We start from the raw sequence: 20,696 nt of genomic DNA on the forward strand, positions 1-20,696 counted from the left end.
GTTAGGTGCCATGTAGTTCAGCAACGTTGCGTTTGCAAGCTCGTTCTTGCATGCGTCGAATGCGTGGTCTGCTTCTGTAGACCAGAGTATCGGGGTTTTGTCGTTCTTTTTATTGCCTTGGATTAGCGTCTGGAGTATGTGTTGGTTATCAGCAGCACGTGGGATAAACGGCCGATAGAAGTTGATCATACCCAGAAACTTTTTTAAATCTTTAGCTATAAGCGAATGGCTTCCACTATGGCTTCGGATGGTTTCAAACCGAGCTGGCTGATGTCATGTCCAAGGAACGTGAGTTGTGATTTAGCGAATTGGGTTTTCTCAAAGTTCACGGTGAGATGTGCCGCGGTGAGGCGGTCAAGGGTAGTACGGAGGTGTGTCTCGTGCTGCTCCTCGGATTCTGAAGCGATTAGAACGTCGTCGATGTATGCGAAAACAAAGTCGAGATCCTGTATTACATTGTTTATGTGACGCCTAAAAGTTTGCACTGCGTTGCGTAAGCCGAATGTCATGAACAAGAATTCGAATAGCCCAAAAGGCGTGATAATTGCTGTTTTGGGAATATCTTGCGGTTCGACAGGGTTCTGGTGATATGCTTTTTGCAGGTCGATTTTTGAAAATATCTTTTTACCGTGTACGATGCTTGTTACATCCAGTATGTACGGAATAGTGTATCGATCCGGCACTGTTACGTTGCTTAGTGCTCTGTGCTCTTTGAGTTTGTCGGGCGCTAGTCGTCGGGCGCGGGCGTGAGAAGGCGGGTGCGTTACGTCGGACTCTTCTGGCAGCCGGTTCGAGTTGATCGTTGCGAGATCGCGGTATTCGTGAAGCAACCTTGCGTTGCTCGTGTCGTAGGATAAAATCGCGTTGATTTTACGTTGAGGCGCGAGATATGTTGATTCGTACAGCGTAGCTCGATCGATGAGTTTGCGTCGTTTCACATCGACGAGTAAGTCGAAAGGTTGAAGGAAATCAGCTCCAATGATAGCGCAGTTGACGTCAGCTAATACGAAGGTCCAAACGAAGTTTCGTCTCAATCCCAGCGACACTGTTATGTGTTTTTCTCCATAGGTTTGTATCTTCGTAACATTGGCGGCGAAAAGAAGCTTTGGAGTGAGCATAGTTTTTGCGATTCTGCAGGGTTGCTTCACTGAAATGTCGGCGCCGGTGTCTATGAGAAATTGAGTTTTGGAGTAATTGTCGTTGATGGCGAGGCGGGCAATTGTGTTGTGGTACGAGCACGGTTGGCGACATTTCTTGGCGGCGTTGCCAAATTTGCTGTGGTACCAACACAAGCCTGAAGTCGGGACGCTGTTGCGATCCGTTAATGTGGATGAACTGTTCTTGCGGTAACGGTTTTTGAACAGCGCGTTGATTTGTTGCTCGATGCGGTCTAGACGTTCGTCGAAAACGGTGCTGCTGTGTGGCGCCGATTTGGCGTCAACGGTGCGTATATGATGAATATCGCCGACTTCCATGACTTTATCTGCCAACTTATCTAAATCTGCTAGGCAGGCGTCCGATGCTTGCAAGATCGCTTGCACTTGTGTTGGTAGGCGCTGCAGCCACAGTGCTTTTAAGAAAGTTTCGTCAACTTTGTTTGCGGCGAGTGCGTTTAACTCGTTGAGCAGTTGTGTGGGGCGCTTGTCACCAAGGTCAGTCTCCGAAATCAACTTCTGGATTTTCTTCTGCTCGCTTTCGCAGAAGCGTTCCAAAATGCACGACTTTAAGTTTTCGTACTTGCCTGTGCCTGGTTGGTTGACGATGGCGTCGGCAATTCGGGCCAGTACCGGTGCTTCGATTGACGCCAGGATCGTGTTGAATATCGTGTCGTCTGTAGTTATTCCTGCCAGAACGAATTGGGCTTCGATTTGCGACAGCCATAATTCTGGGTGCTCGGTCCAAAAGGGCGGAATTTTAACCGCCACGCGGTTAATAACTACGTCGGAACCGCGAGTAAAGACGTCGGAGTCGTCTTGTGATGTGTCGTTGTTTGCCATTGTAAGCACCGGTACTCGCGTCTATATAGTGATCACGTCGGGGTCACCAATTTAATGTTCATTTATTAACTATATATTTGCTTAAAACTAATTAACAAAAGCGTTGCTAGCTGCGGATGAGGCTGTCGATGTTGTGAGGCGCAGAAAAGGTTGTGTTTCTAGAGATGGCCTCCAGCGATATCGATACTCTCATAAGATATCGAGTTCGATTGTGTTATGTTAAGCACTTAGGGTTGCCACAGACCTATATACTTATGTATAAAGAAATGTACTTATATACATTGCTATGCGCTCTTAAGTGGAGGCGCGAGGGAGTATGCATATGCTGTCCATTATTTACAATTATGCCGACGCTAGCACTTCCTGTGTGCGGGCTGAGACATAGCGATCGGTTCATATTTCAGCCACTTAGGGTTTATGACCGGGACTTTGAAATATGTAAACACTGCAACAAAGTGGAACAGTGCGTACTCTTTAAGTACTTTCGGTACAGTGGGTATTCAATATATGTGCTTACTACACAATTAAGTGTTTACCAGACAACCCTCAATGAACAAGTAATAACACACAATTAGATTTTCGATTAGATTTTCGCTCACGATGCCAGAAAGAAAGTGAACGAGAATATCGACAGGGCAAGAGGACAACGAACAGAAGAAGTGAATGAGAATATCGATAGGGCAAAATAGCAAGGAACAGGCGAGAAATTGTTAATGTGACTTTTGCATATTTGAAAACGCAAATTTCAACATAATAAGTGATCCTGTACGGGTTTTTTCTGGGTTTTTCCCCGTACCTTGCAGCAAATGCTGGATCAGATGGCTGGATCAGAATTTGAAACCTATGGATGTTATTTTTGAGGGGGGCGTGTTGTAATACCCCTATACAACTATTAAACATACTGTTCATGCTGAATTCATAATACTATACTAATAATAATCACATATGTACAAATTCATAGTATATACTAACATATCATACATACATATGTATATCGATAACCACCGACTGTGCCATCTCTAGAGAGTTTTACCATCTCTGGAATGATTTTAAGTTTTTTGGAGTTCTTTTTGCCGCTAAAAAATTCGTTTTGACAATAAAGAGAAGAAAGTGAATTAAACCCGCCACAAGTGTCTTTGGAATCATCCTCAAATCTTCTTTTCCTACTGTTCGCCTCATTCCTGGCAAAACATTGGTCCTTCGAGCCGGATATCACCGACACAAAACGGCAAGTTCACTATTCAGGTGGCTGAATTATTTTTGGTTGAGACATATAACAACCGAAACATATTTACCCACATTTATTCATTCCTACTATCATCTTCAAAAATATATATATTAAAATATCATCATCTTCTATCACCTCATCTTCTGCATATATACATACATACAAATTGTTGCCGAGGGCTGCTAGAAAAGTTCTCCTATATATTATTCCTATTATTCCTATATATTATTCCTATATATCCTATATATTACTACTCCATTTAACGCGTTAAGAGAAAGGAAGTAAATCATCTTCTGCATATATACATACATACAAATTGTTGCCGAGGGCTGCTAGAAAAGTTATCCTATATATTATTCCTATTATTCCTATATATCCTATATATTACTACTCCATTTAACGCGTTAAGAGGAAGGAAATAAAAAAAAAAAAATAATCCGAAACCTTTGTACGTATATAAAAAAAATTAATAAATTAAATTATTTGGTTAAAATTCCTATTAAATTCCATTAATTCCTCTCGCGTTTGCAGGGGGGTTCGTATCCTCTGAACTTATCCAAGGCTCCCATATTATGTCCTCTGGACGAGAGACAAAACCAAAAGGTTTTGCACCCGTCAAAATTATAAGAAGGAGTACATCCTCATCTCCAGTTCCTCCTTCGCATCCGTTAGCAAGATTTGCGAATACCAGATCCAAGAGCGAGTCCCTGACGCCAACGCTACCAAAACCGCAGAGCATCTCACGAACCCCAATAGGAACCCGATCCGTCACTCGGAAGACAGTTTCTGCAACCACGATGGCTCTTGCGACGTTCATTTCCGTGTGCGATAAACTAACCCATTTTGAGGCCAAGATCAATGAACCATCGACTTCTGAGTCCACTCAATACGCCCTTGAGGTCCGCCGTGACCACGTAAAGAAACTTTGGGAGACGATTGAGAGCGAGTACGACAAATGTTCCCAAGTTCTCCAGCAGGAAGCCTCCAGCAGTGGTGAGTGGCAGGCAATAGAAGCCAAGTATGACTACTGCTATTCCGTTTATGAACGCTGTGTAGCCCAGCTAACAGAGGTTATTGAAAGAATGTCCGTTCCAACTCTTACAAGGGCATCAAGTACTGCCCAACTGTCCATGTCTAGCGGATGCCGACTTCCGCCCTGTGACACTGAAGTTTTCAGGGGGGATTACTTACGGGGGCCAACGTTCCGCGACCTTTTCACTGCTATCTGTGTCAACAATCCGAGGTTGACGCCAGTGGAAAAGTTATTCCATTTAAATGCCAAAACAGAGGGAGAAGCGAAGGCTATAGTAGCAAAATCTCCACTCACGCATGACGGTTTTGAATCGGCTTGGACCGCGCTTTGTGACCGTTTTGAAAACAAGCGTCTTCTTGTCAACAGCCAATTAAAAATCCTGTTCAATCTTCCCGTAGTGGTTGTTGAGTCCGGTGCAGCTTTAAAGGAGCTGCAAAGTACCATCCAAGGCTGTCTCACGGCGTTAGAACACTCCACAATTTCAATCGATAATTGGGATTGTCTTCTCGTATTTCTCTGCTCCTCCAAGCTTCCGAAATTGACCCTTTCTTTGTGGGAACAATCCTTGTTCATAAGTGCGAGATACCCGCATGGCATGAAATGAACTCGTTTCTCAGCGAACGATATCGCACCCTGGAAGCCATAGAGGATGTTAAACCCAGCTCCAACATTAAGATGGTTAACTCCCAACCGCCTTCAAAAAACACAGGCTCAAAAAGGATCAACTCCTTTGAGACCAACGTGACGCAAGGACCCAAAAACTGTGACCTTTGCGCAAAAGAGAATCACCCAGTGCGGGTATGTCCTCGGTTTCTCCAAATGCCCGTCAGTGAACGATCCGCATATATAAGGAGAAAGAAATTGTGCTTAAACTGTTTCGCTGGGGGACACCAACTTAAAGAGTGTACCAGTAAGCACAATTGTTTCACGTGTAAAGGGCGCCACAATACGCTCCTGCACAGAGCTGACCTTCCTCAGTTGACTACAATTCAATCCAATAATAATCCTACTACTTCAACTATACAGTCCACTACGCCTACCAATGTGCAAAGTTATCTAGCGGCAGCCACACAAGGTGTGCTGTTAAGTACGGCAATGATAAATGTCTGTCACTTAGGTGTGACATATACTGCAAGGTCCTTACTCGACTCCGGGTCTGAGGCTACTTTTATCTCGGAGCGTCTCTTTAGGATTTTGAAGCTTCCGTACCAATCCGTACAAGCTAGAGTTTCCGGCTTAAATCAAGCAGTAGCTGCCCAATCAACTAAGATGTGCCATTTTCAAATTGGGTCGCCAATAAAACCTAGACTACACATCGAGGCAGAAGCATTTGTCGTGCCACTTCTATCCGGAAAGTTGCCTTCAACCTCCATACCAAAGGAACAGTTAAAGGACCTTCCCAGTTTTACATGGGCTGATCCTTCGTTTTTCGAGAGCTCACAAATTGATTTGCTGATTGGGGCGGATATTCTTCCGTCTATTCTTCTGAGTGGCTCGAGGACAAAGATTTGTGGCACTCTGTTAGGTCAGGAAACAGTATTTGGCTGGATCCTGAGTGGGCCAGTCTCCAAGGCCGTGCCAAAATCTATTTCGAACTTTTCCACAAAGGTCTCGATAAGCTCTGAAGCTAAACTCGAGAAACTTCTCACAAAGTGTTGGGAGGTGGAGGATCTTCCAGGGAAGCCGGTAAAAGAGTCCGATTCTTTCTGTGAGAAGAACTTTGTGCAAACAACAAGGAGAGATGACACTGGGAGATACCCTACCATTCCGAAGTTGTGATCGGATTGATCTAGGGCATTCAAGATCCATAGCACTGGCTCAATTCCTAAAGAACGAAAGCCGTTTGAGAAAAAATCCAACTCTTAAAAAAGAATATGAAGCAGTAATCAGGGATTACTTAGACCAGCGGCATCACTTGCCTCATCACGCCGTTTTTAAGCCAGATAGCACTACTACCAAGGTTCGTGTAGTATTCAATGCTTCCTGCCCTACTTCCAATGGAAAGAGCCTGAATGATATCCTTCATCCTGGGCCTGTTTTACAGTCCGATTTGACTTTGCAGGTCTTACGCTGGCGGTTCTTTCGCTTCGTTTTCAATGCCGACATTACGAAAATGTACCGGCAAATTCTCGTAGCTCCAGAGCACACTCCATTCCAAAGAATCCTGTTTCGTGATGCAAATGACCAAATCTGTGACTATGAACTCAAAACAGTCACATTTGGAGCAAATTGTGCTCCGTTCCTTGCAATAAGAGTATTGCAGCAGTTGGCGAAAGATGTGAGAACGACTTTTCCATTGGCAAGTGAAATTATTTCTACTTCTATGTACGTAGATGACGTACTGGCTGGGGCGCACACAAAGCAATCTGCTGGTGTAGCTATTGAACAGCTACGTTGATTCGTACAGCATAGCTCGATCGATGATTTTGCGTCGTTTCATATCGACGAGTAAGTCGAAAAGTTGAAGGAAATCAGCTCCAATGATAGCGCAGTTGACGTCAGCTAATACGAAGATCCTAACGAAGTTTCGTCCCAATCCCAGCGACACTGTTATGTGTTTTTCTCCATAGGTTTGTATCTTCGTAACATTGGCGGCGAAAAGAAGCTTTGGAGTGAGCATAGTTTTTGCGATTCTGCAGGGTTGCATCACTGAAATGTCGGCGCCGGTGTCTATGAGAAATTGAGTTTTGGAGTAATTGTCGTTGATGGCGAGGCGGGCAATTGTGTTGTGGTCTTCTATGAATTTGTCCGCCGAATCCGAAAACTGTTTTAGTTTTTTGGTTCGGAGGAAAACGAGCACGGTTGGCGACATTTCTTGGCGGCGTTGCCAAATTTCGGCGATTTTCCAACACAAGCCTGAAGTCGGGACGCTGTTGCAATCCGTTAACGTGGATGAACAGTTCTTTCGGTAACGGTTTTTGAACAGCGCGTTGATTTGTTGCTCGATGCGGTCTAGACGTTCGTCTAAAACGGTGCTGCTGGATGGCGATGATTTGGCGTCAACGGTGCGTATGTGATGAAAATCGCCGACTTCCATGACTGTGTCTGCCAACTTACTACAAATGGATTGTATTTATAAGCCTAATACTTATAGTTGTAAGCATAACAATTTATATAATATTCACTCATAAGCGTTAAGCCAACCACAAGGAAATTGTTGTTGAATTCAACAAGGATGTTGAAATTTCTAAAGGAGGGGCGAGTAGTGTATCTCCAAATACACTTAATGTATCTGAAAATACCCTAGATAACGAATCCTCCATGAAACCAGTATACCCTGCCATACCTAAATCATATATAAACAACATTCCAGAGCCTACTGTGGGAATAATTCAAATAGGCTAGACACAAACCCTTTTCATTATCATTGGCATCCAGACATAAACATAATAACATAATTATGGTAGAAACGGAAAGAATTTAAGTTGGCTGCTTGAATGTTGTATGCGTGTGACTGATCTGAGATTTTAGGAGGTGAATAAGTTGTTTGAAAAAATAATGCGAATAGATCGGCAGTGGCCTGATCTAAGGATGCAGATGAAATTTTAAACTTAAGTGGAAAACATACATCTCCTCATTTGGAGGCGACTCCCACACGTAGACCGCATACGGTCCGATGTAATGGTCTATCAGTTCCCCCCTTAGGCTTTGGTGAATATAATCTATCCTATTAGGATATATTTCATCAATGCAAATGTTATTGTAGGAACATGTTGAAGTCTGAAGTCTGAGAAGTCAGTTTCTTTTTTTTCTAGTCGTTGTGGGGTCAATTCATTCGCCTAGCATGTGCCCCGTGATGACTCTTATAGCCGTGCTGATTTCGGGTTCGTTTCATTCTAGGTAGTTCGGATCTGAAATTCCCTGTTTGCTGGTGATAGAGCTGATCGATTTTAAAGCCGCTTGACTATCACTGTATCTTCAAAACCACCAAAGTTGAGACATTTCCGATGGATTAGTTACAGCTTGATTAGGCAGCTATAGGATATATTCGGCCTATCCTAATAATATTAGGGAAATTCGATAGGTTTAAAAAAAAATATTATGCGTCGTGTAAAGGAATGTGGGGAAAGAGAGCATAAAAAACATTTCCAAATCAAGGGTGTAATGGATATCATAAGTTCATGGGCAGAAAATATAAGAATTCCAAGAAATTGAAACTCACTTCAGTCTCAATATTTCACTATTTAGAATCATAACTTTTCGGTTTAATTTGTACATACGGGTTGTCGCATTATTTTGGTCTTCGATGGATTTTTTCAACTTTCCCGTTAATTGGCTAACTGCATTGGATTTCTCCTTTTCGATCAACCTTAAATGTTTAATAATTTCCTCATTGTTTTTCTGATTTTTAGTTAAGTCGGAGATTTCATCTTCATATTTATGCATTGCTTTATTTAAGGCATTAACTTCACTTCGATATTTATCTAAATGTACTCTCTGCCGGTCGTAGTCTGAAATTTTTTGAACTAGTTTTCTTGTGGTCTCGGTTAGATCTCGATTAGCAATATCAAGCTTAATCATCGTTTTACCATGAGCCTCTTTTTGTTCTTCCATAGTTTTCATAAGAGCACGCAGTTTCGATTCAACGTTTAAACGTTCTCCCTCTGCGAATTTGGCCCGCGAGGCCATTTTACTCATGGCATCTTCATTGTTGCGAATAATATATTCTAAGTTCTCTGAGTAATAACGATTTGTTGCCAATCGTTTTTCTAAGTCCACAACTTCACCTGCCAGTCGGTCACGTTCTCTGAGTATAATGTTTTTATATTTAGCTAGGTGTCCAAACCTAAAAAGAAAACATAAAATTAAACGACTTTACAATAACTAAAATACAAAAATAAAAGAAAAGATTACTTCAGGCATAGCCGAAGTTTATACTCCCATGCAGATAAATAACAGTTTCTACTGTAAGATCTATGAATATATTAGAAAAGTCGGATATAATTGCCGGTTCTTAGTATCAAGCCCATTATAGGAAATGAATTCTAAGAAAAATCACAATTTACGATTAAAATTATTCCAAATCAAATTAGCTACGAATGGTAATTTTCTTGCGCGGTTCCCACTGCATACGTACAGCCCACCTCCCGTCCAACCGAACGAGGGACGCTGCCATGATAGTTAAGCGAAAAGTAGGAGAAAGATATCACGAGGAAGAGTGTTGCACAGATAAGGCGGTTAATATAAGCGATTAAAGTTTGTTAGTAGAGCAAGGTGAAAAGATGTGGTAGAGACCATTGTAGTCCGAACATAATACCCTGAATAGATCGTGTTGGGCATATGTCGAACTACAATGGCTGAGGAGTATAGGACGAAAGTTTCTGGTCCTTCTACTAGGAATGTTAAAATTTAAGCGTGTTAGTAAATGCTGGCTGTCTATATTTCCATAAATAAGATTATATAGAAACATGACACCCAGCATCGTTCTACGGTTTGTTAATGATGGTAAGTTGATTAGTAAAAGTCTACTATGATAAGAGAGGAGGTAAAGATTTGGATCCCAATTAAGTCCCCTAAGAGCAATAGTAAGGAAGTTTTTTTGTTCAGATGCAATATGATCTTGGTGTACTCCATATTGAGGACTCCAGACACACGATCCATACTCAAGAATCGGACGGACCAGTGATGTATATAACGTTTTAGTTATGTACGGGTCATTAAATTCTTTTGACCATCTTTTAATAAAACCAAGCAGACCCATAGCTTTATTAGCCATGGTAGATATATGGTCGGTAAATTTAAGTTTCAAATCTAATAGGACACCTAGATCGTTAACCTGAGTTAATCGTTCTAAAGCGTTCCCATAGAGAAAGTACATAGCCTGGTGCGGACTAGATCGGTACAAAGACATAAGTTTACATTTCGATCCATTAAGCTTTAGATTATTTGCTAAACACCAATTTTGAAGATTGTCCAAATCGGATTGAAGTCTAGACTGGGCGCTAGTGAGTTTATAGGCATAGCTTAACATCATCTACGTACATAAGTACAAGTGAATTAGTTAAGGCAAGGGGCAAGTCGTTAATAAACATTGTAACAAGTAGGGGTCCAAGATAGCTTCCTTGGGGCACCCCCGATGTGGCGCGGACTAAACGCGAGGTAACATCTTTAAAGAAATTACGTTGGGTTCTCCCTGATAAGTAGCTCGAAATCCACATAAGAAAATCAGTTGGGAATCCCAAAAGACTGAGTTTACTTATAAGAAGCGAATGGTTAAAAGAGCCAAATGCTTTACTGAAATCAGTGTATATGACGTCTGTTTGTAAGCCATTCCGGAAGCCATCCGTGATAAAAGATTTTAGCTCCAATAATTTAATAGTAGTGGAGCGGCGCTTCATGAAGCCATGCTGGCACGGAGTTATTATTGAACTACATAGGTGTTGCAAATGTGGAGTGATAAGTTTTTCAAAAAGCTTTGGAATTGCTGACAATTTTGAGATGCCTCTATAATTAGCAGCGTCGGAATGGTAATGAACAGTCAAGCCCATGATATGGTAGTCTAATAGACTACTGTATAAAGGTAGTCATTTTTAGCATAACAGATCTGTATTGTAGTGTTCTTAAAAATACTGCACTCATGAACCGAACTTTGAAGTGGTCAGATCATTTATTACGTATACAAGTTTAAAATATTTGTAATGGATTTTAAAGTTGAAGGTATTTTCTAAAATTTCAGATATAAAAAAATCGTACTTGCTAAAATTTTGTTGATATATTAATTTAAAAAAATATTTTGTTATATTTTGAACGACTTTTTATGTTTAGCTAAAGTTTTAGTAGTAACCCCACAAAAATACACAATTAAGTTATATACCAATGTGTTTGCCTGGCTTTAAAGGTATTAAATGTGTATATTTTTCTTGCAGAAATTTGCAGATGTGCTTTAAATTGTGAAAATTCTAACACCCTCTTAACTTTTTCTAGCTAAGTTTTTTATTACAAAAATTTGTTTTCGCTCGTGTGCTTGTTGTTCTGTTGCTTTGTCTTTGTCTTTTGAGTTTGTTTTTGTTTTTCATTTATTAATAGTTTTGATTTATTTTTTGTTTTTTCCATTGCTTTAAACTTTAATAGGTTCTTCTTATAAGGTTATATTCTCACGTTTATATATTTTTAATGTATGGTACGGCGAAGAGGGTAGCGCCATTGAAAGGAGAACAAAATTGATTGAAGGTATAAAAGCGAATATTATTAAAAACGGCTATTTTGTTGACAAGAGTGAAGTGTCAACGCGAATTGAATACGTTTGTAAAAGGATTGTAACATTTTAGGTATATTACAAGTGCATGAAATCGTCATATCTCCAAAATCAATCTGATTGGTTGAATGAAAAGGAATCAATTCCGATAAGAATAAATAATCAACATCAAAAAATTTTAAAGAAGCTTCTGATTGCACCAAACGACGTAAAATTGCTGAGCTGTCAAAAACTGACGAGTCTATTGCTTCTCCATTACGCTCATGGAATTCCTCTCAACCAACGCTCACTGAATTTAATGTTGATAAAGTCTTATTACTCTTTCTTGATACAAATATAAGTAATCATCATTATTTGCCACCATCTGTTCTTGCCCTTGTTTCGATAGAAGAGTTGTCGGAAGAAGCTGCCGAATCTAAAAACAAGATTTCCACGAGAGTTCCACACTAATAAAAAACGAGAGTTCCACACTAATAATAGATTGCTGTTAACATCAGACCCATTTATAAGTGGGCAAAGAAATTTACAATGCACAAAAAAAAACAAAATTATTAAGCGGTGTGCATTTGTTGCTCGATGAATAAAATAAGTGTAATATGTGTATATGCATATGATTGTTTTACATTTGGGGATTACGATTTAACCAGGTATTAAGAGATACCAGAGAACCAAGTATAAAAATATTTAATTTAGTCTTGAAAAAAAATTATTTTATGAAAAATCATGCCATCCTTTTGTATGCGAGCGATACGATACGATTTTTTACAGTGTGTTTAGAATATTTTTATAAATTTTTGGATAAAATTTCATTGCGATATTACCACTAGAAATATTTTTGGGCGCGGCTCCATACAAGCTGTGCACGGCTCCCGTTCCATCTTTGTTGTTTGATTGTTCTGGCATATGGAAGAGCAAGGTCAATGAACTTAAGTCATATAAGCCATTTAAGAGAATATGTACGTGTGCTGCCCCTAGCATAGACGATGCAATAACAAGAAAAATTTTTCGATGTTTAACAAACATCATTTAACATACTTTCAACAATTTTCGATTTTGAAAATTTACATGCCAATTAGGGCCCCTAAGTGCGAAAATTAGGAAGTTATTTTTAACAGATTCTTTGGGGGACTCCTCAATGCATCAATGATGCATATAACGTTTTTGATATGTGATTCAATTCTTTTGACCACCTTTTAATAAAACCAAGCACACCCATAGCTTTATTAACCTTGGTGGATATATTTTTTTTTTTTTTTTACTTTTATCTTTTATTTGTTGGATTTTCTCTTATTAAGATACTAACAACAATTTTAAAAATCTGAATGGTCAGACGATAGGTCATCCAAAGGTTCGGTTCGAATGATGCTTCGTGGAATTTTTCTAGTTATCGCATATATGGTGGATATATGGTCGGATATATGGTCGGTAAATTTAAGTTTGGATCAGACCATAAGCAGACCATCCCAGTTTACATCGCCCAGCAACAAACTCATTATTTTCATCTTCTCGTACCTCCAGCGTTATGCAAATATTTATATGATCCGGTCCGATGATCATTTAAGTCTTGACACCTATGTACGGGAATCGACTATGAAACGGGAAACGACTTAAGGTGTCGATGGTCTTTGAGCATTTGGACATCTATACTCTGCTTTGGTAGATCCAGATTTTCTACACTGCGCACGCCTTTAGGCGCACACTTTATGTGTGGACGATCTCCGGCGGAAACGCTGGGACAGACAACCTTTCATTTGATTTCTGTCTGCGTCAAATCACCTGTCCATTTCAAACAGAGCTGCGCTTCAGCCCCGTTTAAGCCTAATTCATGAGCCAACTTTTGCTTCATCAGAGTACAGAAAGACCCTTCGTTTTGGTGCCACGGTCGGTAATACCGCGCCATGGAGGACAAAGCCGACAAGTTATGCTCTGCTACGGTAAATTCGGGTGCTGACCTTTCATTTACCATCCCTGCTCTTGGAGAGAGCAAGGGAAATGAGCGGCTGCATTATTGCGGGAGGATCCAGCTGTCCCGCGATCTCTGGATCGAAACTTCGGAAACCAACGATCAAATCTTTAATGATCTCATTTCATCTTGGACACCCCGGCACCCACTGCAGCAATAATGGAGGCCATCACGGCGGGATATGGCATCCGAGACAGATGCAGTGAGGCATGTGAGACACTTTCGCACAGCCAACAATAGATGCTGGCCTGAGACAAAGATATTGGCTTATTGCACGATTTTAATGAGCAGACAACATTGTATTCCATTTTGAAATATTACAAATGGGCAAAAATGAATTTATAATTTTTTTAATTTTCTATAATTTTTTATTTTAAACAAATTAGCCTTCAACCACTGTACCAACTAAGGTTAATAAAAGGTAGGTGTAGAGGAGGGAATTAGTAAAGAGAGAGCTACGGGAGAGCGCAAGTGTAGAGAAATGCGCGCAAAAAGATAAGAGCAGAATTAACAGCGAAAATTCAAAAGGCAGAGAATGAAAAAGAAGCAAAGCTATATTTGGATTGCGACTTTTTAATTTTATTAAATGATCACCCAAATATGGCACTGCACAAGCGCGTAGCGATACGGGTATATCTTTAATATTAAGACACAATATTAGTATTAAAAACCAAGTGTTTAAATTAAGGTTTCAAACCCGCGTTTGACAAGAATCGAATTTATCGCAAGCGCAAAAAAATAATCACGACCGTTCGCTATGAAGTGAAGGAAGAGAGACATATCCAAAAATCCTTTACATTCACTCACATCCTGGGCCCAATGATTCTTGTGGATATCGAATCTGCTCGTCCTTGTCCGATTCTCCTTCATATGTCTGTCTCCTATATCTTTTTCCGTTGCTTGGTAATCTTACGGCGTTACCATTGTAGTGCACATTACTACACCAAAGAGGAAGGTGGTGAAGGTAGCTAGATTGCCCCCAACTGCTACTAAACGATGTCTTCCCCCGTTCAGCTTCAGATCACTGGGCAGCTTAGCAACCAGATCACTCAATAGCGCTGAGTCATTTAGGCATTCCTGTAGCCCCACTAAAAGCATTGTAGCACAATACTTCTGCACAGCGAGTGCTAGTCGTATTACAGACTCCAGATTGTTTGGTTTGATTGCTGGCTCATCTTTCAGCTTACGTTGTAGACGTCCTACTACGTTTACTACTTTTAAACGTCCATACAACATTCTTAGATTTCCGATCGCATATGGTACCATGGCTGGAACCATTAGCAGCTCCTCTAAGACACTTCTGTCTGATAAGATTTTCTCTGTCTCAGTCTGATAAGTCCACATCTTTTTCCAAATATCATCAAATCTAGGTAGCGGGAATTTATCCGATAACAGTTTTTTATTAATTTGACGATAGTCAATTACTAATCGCCATTTTTTCTTATCAGATCCGGGAAGTGATTTTTTCGGAACTAACAGTGGGCTGTTATAGGCTGATACAGACGGTTCTACTATTTTATTGTCTATCAATTTTTGTATCTGTATATTAATTTCATCCTTCTGACTATGTGGACTTCTATAATTCTATATGTAAACTGGTTCATCATCCTTTAATCTTAGTTTTTGCTTGTAGAAATTGTTGGTAGTGATTAATTCGGTTTCGAGTCCGAACACATCACTAAACTGGGTGCATAAATTAGTCAGTTCGTTTTTGAATTGTGGCGGGAAATTTTTAGCTAATTGAGATAAGAAAGTTTTTTCTCTATTTTCTGGATTTTTGTGAACTATGTCATAGTTCGAAAGTGGTCCATATTTTAAATTGTGAGTATTTACTATTAACTATTTCATTACTGGTTGTATTCAATAATCGGATAAATGCATTTTTGGTTGTTGCGACCGTGTTCGCAACATAAATGCCATGTTGAATTTCCTGATTAGGTATTAATATACTCTCTTCATCTGATGATAGATGACTCTTTCAGACAACTTGGGATCTTGCTGGTAGAACAATGGAATTATTACCAGAACTGTATGTTATTGGAACATAAATTGGGAAATTCAAATTATTTGGTCTCATTATTAGCCAATCTTCATTTGGTTTGAAATCTAACTGGCAATTGAATTTCTTAATGAAGTCAATGCCTATTATTCCATCACAAGCTATTGCGAAGTGCAAATTTACTAAATAAAAATCGTGTGGAATTATGTATTTACCTGTATCTATCTCTATTGAAATCAATCCGTTTGACTGTATTATTTCTTGGCCTATGCCTTGGATATTGATTTTCTTATTAATTTGGATATCATTGATTGATTCGTCGATTGCAGTCGTCGCATGCAGACGTGTTTTTTTTTTATTGTGCTCCGGGAAAAAAAAAAATTCAATAAAATCATAAAAGTGCAGTGACTGCTCTAAGAAAACTACAATAACGCGAAAAGACGCTTTTTGCGATGAAATCGCTAATGTTTATATTGATTAATTAATTAATTAATTAATATAAAACACAACACTTAAAACTCAAACTAAATCAACCTCGACTGCAATGAGTTCAAACGACGTTCGCACACAACGTCAACGTGAGCTAGACGAGAGACGGCTCTCAGTACAAAGAAACAACGCGTACTTTTCTTTTAAAGCAACCGAAAACCATGCAAGCTCCGATCAAGCTCGGTCAATTACCCCCAACTTGACCGAATTCTTAAACGTAGAGAGCGAGAGAGCGCGTTCCTGCTCCCCCTCGATACCATCGATGTCTCTGCAGCCAAAGAGTGCAGTAACTAGCACCTCAATTTCTTTGACAACGTCAACAGTAACAACAACAACAACCGCAACTGTATCGACAGCGCGTTTAACGACGTCATCAGCTAGCAGCGCAAATAGTAATACGTCCGCGCTGCCCGAAAACCAAAACAAAAACAAAAACAATGACTATATTAAGCCGGCTGTGCAGACTGGCATGGATCGCTACATCCAAATCAAAAGGAAGCTGAGCCCCCTGAATTCCAAACGCAAAATAACCCGTGGCAATGCTAGCCTAGTAGCAAAAGAAACGCCCATTAACTCAAACCGATTTAAAATCTTGGCAGACGCCGATGAGGTTGAGGCGGTCGAATCCACTGAAGTTGGGAAAAGGAAGCCAAAACCTCCGCCTATCTATATACGCGAAAAAAGTTCCAATGTTCTTGTCAACAAAATTATTGAGCTTATTGGTAAGGATAACTTCCACATAATACCCCTTGTAAAGGGCAACATTCATGAAACAAAAGTTCAAATGAAGTCTGAAGATAACTATAGAGTATTATCAAAATATCTTACCGAGAATAAAAAAAACTTTTACACGTACCAGCTAAAAAGCAGCAAGGGCCTGCAAGTCGTACTTAAGGGCATAGAGCCCGAAGTAACGCCTGCAGAGATAAAAATGGCGCTACAGGAGAAGGGTTTTAGCGCCAAGACAGTCTTTAATATCCTTAACAGGGATAGAAAGCCGCAGCCACTCTTTAAGGTTGAGCTTGAACCAGAAACCAAGCTCCTGAAGAAATACGAAGTGCACCCAATATACAATCTTCAGTACCTGCTGCACCGCAGAATTACAGTTGAGGAACCGCACAAACGCAATGGCCCGGTACAATGTGCGAACTGCCAGGAATATGGCCATACAAGGTCATACTGTAAACTGCGCCCGGTGTGTGTAGTTTGCGGAGAACTTCATGACTCCGCACACTGCCCAGCGAGCAAAGATGACAGCAACTCGAAAAAGTGCGGCAACTGCGGTGGCAATCACACTGCTAATATATATATTGTACGTGAGAATATGTACGTGTGCTGCCCCTAGCATAGACGATGCAATAACAAGAAAAATTTTTCGATGTTTAACAAACATCATTTAACATACTTTCAACAATTTTCGATTTTGAAAATTTACATGCCAATTAGGGCCCCTAAGTGCGAAAATTAGGAAGTTATTTTTAACAGATTCTTTGGGGGACTCCTCAATGCATCAATGATGCATATAACGTTTTTGATATGTGATTCAATTCTTTTGACCACCTTTTAATAAAACCAAGCACACCCATAGCTTTATTAACCTTGGTGGATATATTTTTTTTTTTTTTTTACTTTTATCTTTTATTTGTTGGATTTTCTCTTATTAAGATACTAACAACAATTTTAAAAATCTGAATGGTCAGACGATAGGTCATCCAAAGGTTCGGTTCGAATGATGCTTCGTGGAATTTTTCTAGTTATCGCATATATGGTGGATATATGGTCGGATATATGGTCGGTAAATTTAAGTTTGGATCAGACCATAAGCAGACCATCCCAGTTTACATCGCCCAGCAACAAACTCATTATTTTCATCTTCTCGTACCTCCAGCGTTATGCAAATATTTATATGATCCGGTCCGATGATCATTTAAGTCTTGACACCTATGTACGGGAATCGACTATGAAACGGGAAACGACTTAAGGTGTCGATGGTCTTTGAGCATTTGGACATCTATACTCTGCTTTGGTAGATCCAGATTTTCTACACTGCGCACGCCTTTAGGCGCACACTTTATGTGTGGACGATCTCCGGCGGAAACGCTGGGACAGACAACCTTTCATTTGATTTCTGTCTGCGTCAAATCACCTGTCCATTTCAAACAGAGCTGCGCTTCAGCCCCGTTTAAGCCTAATTCATGAGCCAACTTTTGCTTCATCAGAGTACAGAAAGACCCTTCGTTTTGGTGCCACGGTCGGTAATACCGCGCCATGGAGGACAAAGCCGACAAGTTATGCTCTGCTACGGTAAATTCGGGTGCTGACCTTTCATTTACCATCCCTGCTCTTGGAGAGAGCAAGGGAAATGAGCGGCTGCATTATTGCGGGAGGATCCAGCTGTCCCGCGATCTCTGGATCGAAACTTCGGAAACCAACGATCAAATCTTTAATGATCTCATTTCATCTTGGACACCCCGGCACCCACTGCAGCAATAATGGAGGCCATCACGGCGGGATATGGCATCCGAGACAGATGCAGTGAGGCATGTGAGACACTTTCGCACAGCCAACAATAGATGCTGGCCTGAGACAAAGATATTGGCTTATTGCACGATTTTAATGAGCAGACAACATTGTATTCCATTTTGAAATATTACAAATGGGCAAAAATGAATTTATAATTTTTTTAATTTTCTATAATTTTTTATTTTAAACAAATTAGCCTTCAACCACTGTACCAACTAAGGTTAATAAAAGGTAGGTGTAGAGGAGGGAATTAGTAAAGAGAGAGCTACGGGAGAGCGCAAGTGTAGAGAAATGCGCGCAAAAAGATAAGAGCAGAATTAACAGCGAAAATTCAAAAGGCAGAGAATGAAAAAGAAGCAAAGCTATATTTGGATTGCGACTTTTTAATTTTATTAAATGATCACCCAAATATGGCACTGCACAAGCGCGTAGCGATACGGGTATATCTTTAATATTAAGACACAATATTAGTATTAAAAACCAAGTGTTTAAATTAAGGTTTCAAACCCGCGTTTGACAAGAATCGAATTTATCGCAAGCGCAAAAAAATAATCACGACCGTTCGCTATGAAGTGAAGGAAGAGAGACATATCCAAAAATCCTTTACATTCACTCACATCCTGGGCCCAATGATTCTTGTGGATATCGAATCTGCTCGTCCTTGTCCGATTCTCCTTCATATGTCTGTCTCCTATATCTTTTTCCGTTGCTTGGTAATCTTACGGCGTTACCATTGTAGTGCACATTACTACACCAAAGAGGAAGGTGGTGAAGGTAGCTAGATTGCCCCCAACTGCTACTAAACGATGTCTTCCCCCGTTCAGCTTCAGATCACTGGGCAGCTTAGCAACCAGATCACTCAATAGCGCTGAGTCATTTAGGCATTCCTGTAGCCCCACTAAAAGCATTGTAGCACAATACTTCTGCACAGCGAGTGCTAGTCGTATTACAGACTCCAGATTGTTTGGTTTGATTGCTGGCTCATCTTTCAGCTTACGTTGTAGACGTCCTACTACGTTTACTACTTTTAAACGTCCATACAACATTCTTAGATTTCCGATCGCATATGGTACCATGGCTGGAACCATTAGCAGCTCCTCTAAGACACTTCTGTCTGATAAGATTTTCTCTGTCTCAGTCTGATAAGTCCACATCTTTTTCCAAATATCATCAAATCTAGGTAGCGGGAATTTATCCGATAACAGTTTTTTATTAATTTGACGATAGTCAATTACTAATCGCCATTTTTTCTTATCAGATCCGGGAAGTGATTTTTTCGGAACTAACAGTGGGCTGTTATAGGCTGATACAGACGGTTCTACTATTTTATTGTCTATCAATTTTTGTATCTGTATATTAATTTCATCCTTCTGACTATGTGGACTTCTATAATTCTATATGTAAACTGGTTCATCATCCTTTAATCTTAGTTTTTGCTTGTAGAAATTGTTGGTAGTGATTAATTCGGTTTCGAGTCCGAACACATCACTAAACTGGGTGCATAAATTAGTCAGTTCGTTTTTGAATTGTGGCGGGAAATTTTTAGCTAATTGAGATAAGAAAGTTTTTTCTCTATTTTCTGGATTTTTGTGAACTATGTCATAGTTCGAAAGTGGTCCATATTTTAAATTGTGAGTATTTACTATTAACTATTTCATTACTGGTTGTATTCAATAATCGGATAAATGCATTTTTGGTTGTTGCGACCGTGTTCGCAACATAAATGCCATGTTGAATTTCCTGATTAGGTATTAATATACTCTCTTCATCTGATGATAGATGACTCTTTCAGACAACTTGGGATCTTGCTGGTAGAACAATGGAATTATTACCAGAACTGTATGTTATTGGAACATAAATTGGGAAATTCAAATTATTTGGTCTCATTATTAGCCAATCTTCATTTGGTTTGAAATCTAACTGGCAATTGAATTTCTTAATGAAGTCAATGCCTATTATTCCATCACAAGCTATTGCGAAGTGCAAATTTACTAAATAAAAATCGTGTGGAATTATGTATTTACCTGTATCTATCTCTATTGAAATCAATCCGTTTGACTGTATTATTTCTTGGCCTATGCCTTGGATATTGATTTTCTTATTAATTTGGATATCATTGATTGATTCGTCGATTGCAGTCGTCGCATGCAGACGTGTTTTTTTTTTATTGTGCTCCGGGAAAAAAAAAAATTCAATAAAATCATAAAAGTGCAGTGACTGCTCTAAGAAAACTACAATAACGCGAAAAGACGCTTTTTGCGATGAAATC

General features: G+C 39.8%; 2 protein-coding genes across 2 annotated transcripts; both read right to left on the reverse strand.

The window, feature by feature from the left end:
* Positions 1-215: 215 nt before the first annotated feature.
* LOC123258151 lies at positions 216-1,997 on the reverse strand. Its single transcript, XM_044718028.1, has one exon. The coding sequence runs from the start codon at positions 1,995-1,997 to the stop codon at positions 216-218; it is 1,782 nt and encodes a 593-aa protein (XP_044573963.1).
* Positions 1,998-8,401: 6,404 nt separating this feature from the next.
* LOC26514092 lies at positions 8,402-14,514 on the reverse strand. Its single transcript, XM_044718029.1, has 2 exons — positions 14,330-14,514; positions 8,402-9,044 (listed from the first exon to the last, which is right to left on the reverse strand). The coding sequence occupies exons 1-2, from the start codon at positions 14,512-14,514 to the stop codon at positions 8,417-8,419; spliced, it is 813 nt and encodes a 270-aa protein (XP_044573964.1). The 3' UTR covers positions 8,402-8,416.
* Between the last annotated feature and the right edge of the window lie 6,182 nt (positions 14,515-20,696).

Source organism: Drosophila ananassae, assembly GCF_017639315.1.
Source record: "Drosophila ananassae strain 14024-0371.13 chromosome Y unlocalized genomic scaffold, ASM1763931v2 tig00000087, whole genome shotgun sequence".
Taxonomy (NCBI): Eukaryota; Metazoa; Arthropoda; class Insecta; order Diptera; family Drosophilidae; genus Drosophila; species Drosophila ananassae.